At 42.0% G+C, this 12,932-nt stretch overlaps 1 protein-coding gene across 1 annotated transcript in view; it reads right to left on the minus strand.

Moving 5' to 3' along the window:
* The window catches only part of mcm9 (minichromosome maintenance 9 homologous recombination repair factor), a 45,188-nt gene that overhangs the window by 16,905 nt on the left and 15,351 nt on the right, over positions 1-12,932 (minus strand). Inside the window, exons 4-6 of the mRNA XM_059981233.1 lie at positions 10,292-10,492; positions 7,132-7,257; positions 5,897-6,016 (exon numbers count right to left, since the gene is read on the minus strand). Coding sequence (XP_059837216.1) covers positions 5,897-6,016; positions 7,132-7,257; positions 10,292-10,492 — 447 coding nt within the window. The remainder of the gene's footprint in view (positions 1-5,896; positions 6,017-7,131; positions 7,258-10,291; positions 10,493-12,932) is intronic.

Below are 12,932 nucleotides of genomic sequence, written 5' to 3' on the forward strand. Positions count from 1 at the left end.
GACAAGGTTACCGTCAAGCATCCAGTTATCTTGGCTGGGAATTCTACAACGTGCCACCAGGTTTTGCTGTGTTGCCCTGATAAAACTAATTAAGAGGGCTATCGATAGGGTAAATGCTCGCAGGCTTTTTCCATGAAGGCTGGGTGAGACTAGAATTAGGAGTCATGGGCTAAGGATGAAAGGTGAAATGTTTAAACGGAACATGAGCGAGTACTTCTTTACTCTCAGAGGATGGTGAGAGTATAGAACAAGTTGCCAGCAGAAGTGGATGATGATGTGAGTTCAAGTTCAACAATTAAGAGAAGTTAGTGTAGGTACATGGTTGGGAGGAGTATGGAGGGCTAAGGTCTGGGTGCAGGTTGCTGGGACTAGATAGAATAATAGTTTCTCACAGATTAGATGGGCCAAAGGGCCTGTTTCTATGCTGCAGTATTCCAAGACAAGTACTTATTATCTAGACTCACAAGCAGAGATAGGTTGCTCGGGCAGGATTAGGAATGGCTGCTGGCATCTCAGGACACGTGTCTCAGTCGTCGGGGAACGCACTGCATTAAAGCACCAGTCAGAACAAACGTACTGAGCTTTGCAAGGAATAAGCTTTCTTTCAGAGTTTGATAATAGTCTGAATTTGTTACACACAGCTGCTGTTTCTTGCAGAATACATGCCATTGATTGGTAGCACAGTGGCCCTGGCAATAATCACAGGCCAATTCTACTCTCTATTAAAGGACATTGCATGGAGATAATATAACTGTTGTTGGAGGGGAAGAGGAGTTTGAAAAGCACCATACCCAGCCTCAGATCAACCTACAGTAGCTGCCAAAGGCTTTCTATCTCCTTTTTATGTATTTCTAGTTAGGGACATTTAAAACTTACTCAACAGATTTATTTATTTATAGTTATTATTATGACTTAGCACAGAACAGAACAGGCTCTTCCAGCCCAACGAACTGCAGTGTCCAGCAACTCACCCGTTTAACCCTGGTCTCATCTCAGGACAATTTACAATGACCAATTAACCTACCAACCTGTAGGTCTTTGGATTATCGAGCACCCAGAGGAAACCAGAACATCAGGAGTAAATCCTCTCAGTTTGCGGGGAGAACGTACGGAACTGAAGTTTGAGCTCTGGAACAACCCAGCTGTAACAGTGTCGCTCTAACTGCTAATTCTAAAAAGTACACATAATCCAAGTCAGGTTATCAGTTTTTGTAAAGGAATAACTGAGGCTTACTACAACTAACATATCCTGACTATTTATTAATTTAGATACAGCGTGGAATAGGCCCTTTGAAACGTGCTGTCCAGCAGTCTCCCGATTTAATCTTAGCCTAATGACGGGACAATTTACCGTGAAACTAGCCTACCAACCAGTATGTCTTTGGACTGTAGGAGGAAACCAGAGCACCTGGAGGAAACCTACGTACTAACTTTTTACTGGCAGGAATCGAACCCATCACAGGTACTGTAAAGCACTGTGCTAATCACTACATTACCATACTACCCCTTACAAAAAGGAAAATAGGTTTTTTTTTAACTTCCCACCTTTTTTAGATAAAATATCTTTATTTGCCACATGTACATTGACACATACAGTGAGGTGCATTGATTGTGTCAAATCAAGTCAATGAGGATTGTGCTAGGCAGCCCATAAGAGTCGGCAGGCTTAAGGCCATGACTTAACTGTACGTCTTTGGAGTGTGGAAGGAAACTGGACCACCCAGAGGAAATCCACACCTCACGGGAAGAGCATACAAGTTCCAGACAGACAGTGGCATGAGTTGAAGCTCAGTCTTATTTCTGGTGATGTATTAGTGCATTACTACAAGACCATGGGAGATAGGAGCAGAATTAGGCCATTTAGCCCATTGAATCTGCTCCGCTATTCCATCATGGCTGATACATTATTCTCAACCCTATTCTCCTGCCTTCTCCCCACAACATTTTTGACACCCTGACTAATCAAGAACCTATCCACCTCCACTTCAAATATATCTAATGACAGCCGTCTGTATGCTAACCGCTGCCCTACAATCCTGATCCAATACTGAAACAAGTCTGTGTAAAAACCGTCTCCAAAAGTGCAGCAAAAATGTAGTAAAATCTGCCTCGAGGGTGTGTCTGAAGCTTGTTTCCACAAAGAAAAGACAGTAATGAAGTTCAAATAACAGAAAATTAAAACAAGCACCAAAACTATATACTCCCCTTTTTAGAAATTGGATTCAGATGGTCACGAAGAAGCTACTCTGTAAATAATAGCTTTAAACTGATCAGTCAATAAACTAAACCTGCGAATATAAAATCAAATCTTTAAAACGTTATCTTTGGTTTATAATTATGACATAAATTGAAACACAAGATGGGTCTGTGGCACTTTGTGCACCAAATAAGATGTCCTAGTGTTACGAAGGATGAACAACTCTGATGGGCAGAAGGGTACAGAGTTGCCCATGTTTCCCCTCCCCCAGGAGAATCACAAACTGTTACTGTTACCACGATGCTAATGAGAGAGAAAGAGATGAAACGAAAACATACTGGGACTGGAACATTTGCTTCTGATAAGAGAGGGGAGAGAGGCTTGTTTATCCACCATATTATGACTCCTGTAAGACCTATGGCTCCGGTGAAGGATTGTTGACTTGGTACTATTCTGTTCATTAAAATTCCTCAGTGGACAGCCGGAGTGGGCTGGTTTGATGGGCTAAGCTATTCAAAACTGATTGACACCTGAGACCCCGTGAGTAGGGATGAAAGTGAGGTCTGGGGAGACACCCCTCAGACACACCAGGAGACGCACCAAGAGACACACTAGTGAGCACTGCATAAGTGTTGGAACCCACGAGAAAAGCGTGGGGCATTGGAGACCGAACTAAGGATCGGTCAGTTTTAACTCACAGTGTTTATAGCGAGTCCGGTGGGGGCTTGTGTGTGTGTCCACCCTTGCCTGGGTGACGAGTCCACCATAGAAGAACGGTCTAGCTGAAGGACGGAGGGGTCATACCTGAATGGCCAGAACAACACATCGACGGATCAAGATCGTAAAGGAAGGTTTGACTGGCTGTCACTGTTTGATCTCTCTCTCTCCAACAATTACAACACATCGACCAACAACTACCTCAGCCTGTATGAACTGAACTGAACTTTATACTCACATATGACAATTCATTATCCCCTAGACAACGATAGAGCTTGTTTATTATTGATTATTATTATACCCACTCTTCTTGGTTTAGTATTGCTAACGTGTATTATCTGTATATTGGCATTGTTGATATTGATTTGTATATTTTTACTAATAAACACTTGTTTTGAAAATAGAACCAGGCTCCAATGGACACTTCTATCTTTGCTGGTAAGACACCCAGTTACGGGATACGTAACACTAGACATGCTACATCACTTCAAGAGGTGAAGCTTTCTTCTGTAATATTGTATACACTGTTGAAGGAGCCGTGTACCTATTCATTGTCAGACTGTATTGTCTTTGAGTTGCATGTTCTCACTCTGGGTTAAGGTAATTCGTCATGTGGGTTTGTCATGTGGGATTGTCATGTGGGACCGGCTGGCGGCATAGAGAGGGTTAAGTACAGAGAGCACATATTTTGCTGACCGCTCATCATTGTTTAAATTTGGTCCATTTATGCTCGCCTCTATTTTACATGAATTATAGAAGAGTTGAATTATTTTATTGATGGTTTGTAAAAAAGGATTAAACATACTTTTTCAATTTGGAATTCAATTAGTTAGAAGCATGTCATACAGTGCAATACTCCTCACTTAACCCGTCAGTGACTTTTAGTTTGTTCTTAAGTAGTCACTACAACTGTAATGCTGTATATATGTTGTAATTTATAGTGTTTTGTTCTTATTATGTATTGCAATGTACTGCTACCGCAAAACAACGAATTTCACGACCTTTGCCAGTGATATTAATCCTGAGGAACAATGTTGGAGGAAGTCAGCTCTCTCATGATATCTCCTCACCTGCTTATCACCTCCCTCTGGTGCCCCTCCTCCTTCCCTTTCTTCCATGGTCTTCTGTACTCTCCTATCAGATTCCCCCTTCTCCAGACCTTTAATTCGTTCATCAATCAACTTCCCAGCTTGTTACTTCACCTCTCCCAGTTTCACCTATCACCTACCACCTTGTACTTCTTCCTCCCCTCTCCCCACCTTCTTACTCTGACTTCCCCTCCTCCTTTCCTGTCCTAATTAAGGGTCTCAGCCCAAAACATCGACTCTTTACTCTTTTCCATACATGCAGCCTGGCCTGCTGAGTTCCTCCATCATTTTGTGTGTGTTGCTTTGGATTTCCAGCATCTGCAGAGCTTCTCATGTTTTCAGTATTAAATCTGATATTGATTTTGGCTTTGCATGCTTAATTTTTATCCCCTCCTGCTTTTTTCTATTTTCCTCTCTGGGAGTACAGGACGTGTGCAGCCTAACCTGCAAGGCATGCCTTCCTGCTCTACATTTCACAACTCCTATAGTATTTTGTCCACATTCTCACTCTCTAACTGCTCCCAGTCTCCCATTGACTAGATAATCTTACTTACAGCTTATCCCAATGGTCAACCCAGTTTTATCTCATCACAGACATCTCCCCTCCCCAACAACCTTCAATTCACCAGCCCAGTTCTGATCCACACCCAGTCTTCAATTTTCTAGTTCCCTGATTAGAGGAAGAATGTGGAAGTTTAAGAGAGGACGGAGAGGAGATTTAACAAGATGCTGCCTGGATTAGAGAGCATGTCCTATGTGGATAGGTTGAGCAAGCTGGGGCTTTTCTCTTTGAAGAGAAGAAGGATCAGAGGAACCATGATAGAAATATATAATTATATAAGAAGCATAGACTTAGTGGATAGCCAGAGGCAATTTCTCAGGATGGAAATGGCTAAAGGGAGAGGGCATAATTTTAAGGTGAATGGAAGAATGTATGGGGGGGGGGGGGATGATGTCAAAGACAGATGCTTTATTTTTAAACAGAGAGTGTTGACTGAGTAGAACCCACTGCCAGGAGAGGTGGTAGAGGCAAATACATCAGGTACATTTAAAGGACTTTTCATATGGATGAAAGTAAAATGGACGACTATGTGGGCAGGGAAAGAAGCACTAGTTTAATCTTGGAGAAAGTTAAAAGTCTAGTTGAGACCACAACAAGAGGCCATGAGTTAAAGGTGAAAGGTGAAATTTGTTTTAGGGGAACATGAGAAGTTTCTTCAATAAGAGAGTATTGAGAGTATGGAATGAGCTGCCAGTGGAAATGGTGGATCCAATGTTTGAGAGAAGTTTGGGTAGTTAGATAGATGGGAGAGGTCTGGAGTCTATGGTCCAGGTGCAGGCAACGGGACTAGATAGTTTAACTGGTCTGACATGGTACAGATGGGCCGAACAGCCTGTTTCTGTGCAGTAGTTTTCTATGACTCTAACTGGTTGGTACAATATCATGGACAAAAGGACCTGTACTGTGCTGTACTGTTCTATGTTCTATGATGGTTTTTGACTTGAAACAATAACTTTTTTTTAAAATCCCACAGCTGCGACCTGACCTGCTGAGTATTTCCAGTATTTTCTATTTGTATTTCCGATGGGGCAGGGTTGACTGCTGGAATAAACAAGAGGTGGCTTTTCATCAGATGTGTTTTTACAGCAGTCCTGTGGTTACTGTTACTGAGACTGATTTATTTTTAAAATACAGATTTCTACTTAATTACTTGAAGTTATGATTTGGATACCAGACTATAAGTGAATATGTAACAAGAATCATATTTTGGTTGTAAATTTCAAATACAGCTCTGTAAAAATAATGGATAATTAAAATCTTAAGAGACTTGCATGATTTACAATCGTATAAATTTTTTTTTATCTTTGTACAACATATCAATATTTCCTTTACCTGCACTGGTGGACCCAATTCCAGCTGTCAGGACCGACCGGGGTACAATTTTTGCTGCGTATTTGAGAAATTGAGATTTCCCAGTTCCGGGATCCCCGACCAGTAAGAGATGAGGTTCACCTTCAAAACAAAGGAATGCTTAAAGGGCACACGCTCTTTCAGTAATTAACTACATGCACTCAGCCTGCAGCAGGAAAATGAGTCTGCACACTTATTGCAGCCTGCCGGCCCATCATTGCCACCCTTACTCCCCACCAGACTGGCCTTTTCCTGGATTCAGAGGACTGGCTCAACCATCAAGGAATCCCTCAAAGCAGAAGAGGTTCTGGAAGGCAAGTGGGCAGCATAACCCGCCTCTGAGTAATCTGATGACCTTTGACTATTAGGCAGCATTTAAAGGCTTTTTAGGTCTTTAAAACTAATCAACAGATACATTTAAAAGTACACGTGATTTAAAAAAAATTAAAATGAATTAAAAACTTACCTGGGTTATAGGGCAAGGTTAAATCCGTTAGGATTATTTTTCTCCAGGAGCGATAAGAGAATGAGGGAAGATTTGATAGAGGAATACAAAATTATGAGGGATCTAGATAAGGTAAGTGCAAGCAGGTTTTTCCACTGAGGTTGGGTGAGACTGGAACTAGAGGTCGTAGTGCAAGGGTGAAAGTTGAAATATTTACAGGGAACTTCTTCACTCAGAGAGTGGTGAGACTGTGGAGTAAGCTGCCGGTGGAAGGAGTGGATGTGGGTTAAGTTAAGTGTGGATAAGTACATGGATGGGAGGAGTATGGAGGGCATTGGTCCAGGTGAGGATCAATGGGACCACACAAGAGAACTATTTGGCATGCATTAGATGGGCTGAAGGGCCTGATTCGGTGTTGAAGTGCTCTGTGAGTATTAGAATACCAACAAATTAAGGGGTAAAATAAAAGCAGATGAGAAGAAGAGTACACTTAAATGTATATAATGTACAAGAGCACCTTCATACATTGCTTCATATGTCTAAAATATTTAGATCTTCTGCCCATTCAACCAACAAAATACCACATGAGACTTAACAGGGGGCCTCATCTTTAAAATGAGACTGGAGGTAATTGTGCAGATGCACGCAATATGAAAGTAAAAAATATAGATTAAGGCAATTAAAATATTTCTACAGACCAGTTAGAAATACACACTAATTTTAAAAAAATACCAGTTTAATAAGATTTCATGCTTATTGCCACAGCACTAACCTCGAACTTTGGTGCCAGCTGCATCAATTCTTTGCACTCCACCTGCTAACGCCATGGCAACCGCCAGCTTAACCACATACATTCCAAATACCTGTGGACAAAGGCTGGCCAGAATCTCATTTCTTCCTTAAAAGTAAAAAAAAAATGAAGTTTTATGATGAAAGAAAAAAATTGCCTCTATTACTTGTCATCAAAAATCCACATAGGCAAATTTATAATCCACTGTAAAACAATTTATCAGAACCAGCACAGGCTCTACTAGCTCCCAGAATCACTCTCCACATGAACTGCTGGCAAGAAATTACAATGTACAGGAGCCTCAGGGTTTACCCCTGCCAGATTTAGGAACAGTTATTACCCCTCAACCATTAGGCTCTTGAACCAAAGGGAATAACATCACTCAACTTCACTTGCCCCATCACTGAAATGGTCCAACAACCTATGGACTCACTTTCAAGGGCTCTTCATACCATAAGACCATAAGATACTTTACTTTATACAGACACTGTATATATCACCATATACATTAATGTCATATATGTCATGCTGAGATTCATTTTCTTGCAGACATACTCAGTAAATCCAAAAACCATATAATCAATTAAAGACACACCCAACAGGACAAACAACCATGGTGGAGGTTGAAGACGATGAAGAAGAAATAACTAAGCAATAAATATTGAGTACATGAGATGAAGAGTCCTAGAAATAAAGTCCATATGTTGTAGAAATAGTTCAGTGATAGGGCAAGTGAAGATAAATTAAGTTATCCTTACTAGTTCAGGAGCCTGATGGATAACTGTTCCTGAACCTGGTAGTGAGTCCTGATGCTTCTGTACCTTCTTCCTAATGGTAGCAGCGAGAAGAGAGCAAGGCCTGGGTGGTAGGGGTCTATGATGATTGATGCTGCTTTCCTGCAACAGCATTCCGTATAGAGGTGCTCAGTGCTGAGGGGGGCTTTACCCATGATGCACTGGGCTGTGGCCACTACTTTGTGTAGGATTTTCCACTTACTGAGAATGAGCGTCAATGAACAAAAAGCTTTAATCAACCGAGATGTATGATGGTTTACTGGGACTGTGCTGCATTAATGCGGTGAAAGTTCAGGCATAAAAATGAATGGCTTTACACTTCCTTTAACAAGCTTTATCCAACCAATGGCCCCACTGCGGAAAAAGCTGATAGGGGTGCAAGTCACTGGCCCACAGGTCCAGCAACCCTAGCGTCCAGCAAGATCTGTAGAGCGTGTTCTCGTTCACTCTGATCCTGAGAGTTGACTTGATGCTGGTGTACAAGATGATAAGAGGCATAGACCGAGAGGAGCCAGAGACTTTTTCCCAGGGCAGAAATGGCTAATACAATGGGGCAGAATTTAAGGTGAATGGAGGAAAATATACGGGGGGGGGGGGGGCGTGATGTCAGAGGCAGGTGTTCTTTCTCCCCACAGAGAGTGGTGGGTGCATGGAATGTCATGTCAGGGTGGTGGTAGAGGAATATACATAAGGAGCATTTATGATACTCTTAGGGACATGCATGACAGAAAAATGGAGGACTATGAGGGAAGGGAGGGTCAGATTGATCTTAACGTAGTTTAAATGTCAATATATTATCATGGGCTGAAGAGCCTGTACTGTGCTGTAATGTTCTTTGTTCTTGTGGTTTTGATAATTGTTCCATTTTCCTCCCTTATCCCAACGATATTCTGGTCGGTAGGCTAATTCACCATAAACATTGGGGCGTGGGCAGGTGGTTAATTGCAAAGTGGGGAGAATAGGTCACAGGGAAAATCAATGAGGAAGAGGATTGCTCTGTGCATCAGCAAATATTCAATACATCAAAACAGCCTCTTTCAACATTGTAAGGAAGTGAAAAATCACCACATACATTTACATGCATTAGGGATTTGATGTGGTGCGTTGGTTGGGACACAGCATGCAGCAAACAACAATATTCAACAATTATGAAGAATGAAGAATAAAGAATTATATAAATTAAGTTGGGGTATGGTTATGAAATTAAATGTCCATAGTTCATAAATACCAGCATGTATTTACAACATAAACGGTGTTATAAGGTAACAAAATATTTGCAGTGCAGTGGGGCAGGTAATAGATAGAGGGGGCTGGGGGGTGTTAACAAGAATGATTGATCAGATTAATTGCCTGGGGAATGAAGCTTTTAAGATGGCATGACATTTTTGTGAGTAGTGTCCACAATGTTTTTCTGGCCCACTTCATATACAAGAACAAGGATGTGATGCTGAGGCTATATAAGGCAACGGTGGTGCCTCACCTTGAGTATTGTGAACAATTTTGGGCCACTCATCTTAGAAAAGATGTGTTGGCATTGGAGAGGATCCAGAGGAGGTTCACAAGGATGGTTCCAGGAATGAAAGGGTTATCATATGAGGAACATTTGATTACTCTGGGTCTGTACTCGCTAGAATTCAGAAGGATCAGGCTGGACCGCATTGAAACCTTTCACATGTTGAGAAGCCTAGACAGAGGAGATGTGGAAAGGATGTTTCCCATGGTGGCAGATTCTAGGACAAGAGGGCACAGCCTCAGGATAGAGGGGCGCCCTTTCAAAACAGAGATGCGGAGAAATTTCTTTAGCCAAAGGTTGGTGAACTTGTGGAATTTGTTGCCACATGTAGAGGCCAGGTCGTAGGGGGTGTTTAAGGCAGCGACTGATAGGTTCTTGATTGGACATGGCTCCAAATGTTACGGGGTGAAGGCCAGGAACTGGGGTTGAGGAGGAGATAGAAAAAAAGTACTAGCCATGACTGAATGGTGGAGCAGGCTTGATGAGCCAGATGGCCTAATTCTGGTCCTATGTCTTATGGTCTTCATTGTCCTGTGCACATGCAAGTTCTGCACTGATGGTAGACTGCAGCAAATGACCTTTTCTGCTGACCTGACAGTTCACCGTAGTTTTTGCATATTGTGAAAGGATCCTGCACCAAACCAGACAGTAACGGCTGATGTGAGAATGCTCTGCATGATAGCAATGTAGAATTGTACCAATACATTCCATATGATGCACCTTAGAAAAGTTTAGTTAAAATTCGTCAACAATTCATGTCCGATTATACCACCGCACAATGGAAGACCTCAAGAATCTAACAAAAGGAACTCATTGGCTCTATGCACATCTGCACCTGCTAGGGGATCATCTTTGTAATTCTCCCAGAAGTCTTCAAATTCTTTCTGGACATCATCATCAATAACAACTCCCATCGGCTGTTCATTGTTCACTTCAAGATTATTGGCTTTCAGGACAAGTTCTAGGTCACAGCGGGAGTCTTGAGACAGAGGCCTCCACCTCTGCATAACCACACCATAAATAGTAATATCATCACCTATAATTAAAAAAACACACTTATTACTGCTAAGCATTTAGTTACTGTACAGTAAAGTAAGAAAACCATTTGAGATTGCAGCAAAACTCCAATAATCCACTATCCAATACTTCAGAAATCACATTTGGTCAGTGACTTATGACAGTCTTATCTCCCATGCTTCCGTGAAATTCACCAGGGCACGAGGATCTTTTGAAACTCACCAGATTGATGGGAGAATTGGATTAGACATTACATAGTGGTGTTAAAAAAGTGGATCAATATCATTTTAAAGTATTAATTAGACTAACATCCAAAAGTCCAGCAAATCTGCCAGTCCAACATCGCCAAAGTCCTGAGTGTGCTGGTCTGTTGATGATTAACACGATCTGACAACCGTTAAAACAGAGAAATAAAATTTGTTTAGATTTGTTTAATCTTTTACCATGAAAATTTTAGAACTGATTCTACTGGCCACACAGATTCTAAATGTGACACTAAAGGTTACAAAAGATAGGCAAATGGAATCTCCTGTTTAGCAAAGAAGTCAAGTCAGGTCAAGTCACTTTTATTGTCATTTTGACCATGACTGCTGGTACAGTACATAGTGAAAATGAGACAACGTTTTTCGGGACCATGGTGTTACATGACACAGTACAAAACTAGACTGAACTATGTAAAAAAAAACAACACAGAGACAGCTACACTGACTACAGACCTACCCAGGACTGCATAAAGTGCACAAAAGCAGTGCAGGCATTACAATAAATAATAAACAGGACAATAGGGCAAGGTGCCAGTCTAGGCTTCGGGTATTGAGGAGTCTGATAGCTTGGGGGAAGAAACTGTAACATAGTCTGGTCTTGAGAGCCCGAATGCTTCGGAGCCTTTTCCCAGACGGCAGGAGGGAGAAGAGTTTGTATGAGGGGTGCATGGGGTCCTTCATAATGCTGTTTCCTTTGCGGATGCAGCGTGTAGTGTAAATGTCCGTGATAGCGGGAAAAGAGACCCTGATGATCTTCTCAGCTGACATAGAACATTTATGATATATTTTTCACCACATAACAGTATAACACAGTCCAGGCCCTTTCGCCCATGACATTGTGCTAACATTTAAATCCACTGCAAAACTCAATCTAACCTTTCCCTCCCTCATAGCCCGCCATTTTTCTTTTAGCATGTACATATCTTAAATGTCCCTAAATATCTGCTTAACCGTTGCCCTTGGCAATGTGCTCCATACCTCAATAGTCTCTGAATAACAGATTTATTTCTGACGTCCCTCCTATACATTCCTCCAATCACCTCAAAATATGTCCTTTTGTATTAGCCATTCCAACCCTCAGAAAAAATCACCATCTGTCCATTCTATCTTTGCCCCTTATACATATCATTTACTCCAAAGAGAAATTCCCTAACCTCCTACACAGTGTATTCACAAAAAAGTGTATAAAATTCAGCAACATATTTGCAACCTTATTAATAATGGATGTGCAGTCATGCCTGAGGTCTCAGTCGGTCAGAGGTGACCATGGATATTGTGTCCTAGCTGTCTAGACACACAAGCCGAGGTAGTACAATATGGAGAGAAAGCTGTTGCCCATGTAACAAGCTCTTCCTCTCCATGCATCCAAAGGAACAGCAGAGACCAATACAGTTTGGCACCAGCAGCATCGCAGGAGCTGCCAATCAACATTGAACTCAATGTAGAACTGCCTTAGGGACTCCAGCTCTGTGTTTTTACCCTCGGGATTTACTCTTGAAGCCTGCCCCATGAGTGGGTATAACCACAAGGCAGCAGAGGTTTGAGATCAGTTTTCTTTCTCCTAGATGAGCTGCCGACCTCGGCTGACGAGCCCCATCTGCCTGAAGAGTGTTAGAAAAGCACCCCAAAGGAACAGGCCCTTCATTCCATCTGGTCTGTGCTGAACCACTGAAACTGCCAATTCCATTAACCTGCACAGGGATCATGACCCTCCGTACCTCTCCCATCCACGGACCCAACCAAACTTCTCTTAAACATTGAAATTGACCACTTGCGCTGGCTGCTTGTTCCACACTCCCACAATCTTCTGATTGAAGGGGTTTCTCCTCATGTTCCCCTTAAACTTTTCACCTTTCACCCTTAAACCATGACCTCTAGTCACGGCCCACCCAACCTCAGTGGAAAAAGTCTATTGGCATTTACCCTGTTTATATCCCTCAATGTTGTATAATTCTATCAAATCTCCTCTCAATCTTCTATATAACCATATAACAATTACAGCATGGAAACAGGCCATCTCGGCCCTTCTAGTCCGTGCCGAATGCCTACTCTCACCTAGTCTCACTGGCCCGCACTCAGCCCATAACCCTCCATTCCTTTCCTGTCCATATAACTATCCAATTTTTCTTTAAATGACAATACCGAACCTGCCTCTACCACTTCTACTGGAAGCTCATTCCACACAGCTACCACTCT

The sequence above is a fragment of the Hypanus sabinus genome, chromosome 10 (genome assembly GCF_030144855.1).
Source record: "Hypanus sabinus isolate sHypSab1 chromosome 10, sHypSab1.hap1, whole genome shotgun sequence".
Taxonomy (NCBI): domain Eukaryota; kingdom Metazoa; phylum Chordata; class Chondrichthyes; order Myliobatiformes; family Dasyatidae; genus Hypanus; species Hypanus sabinus.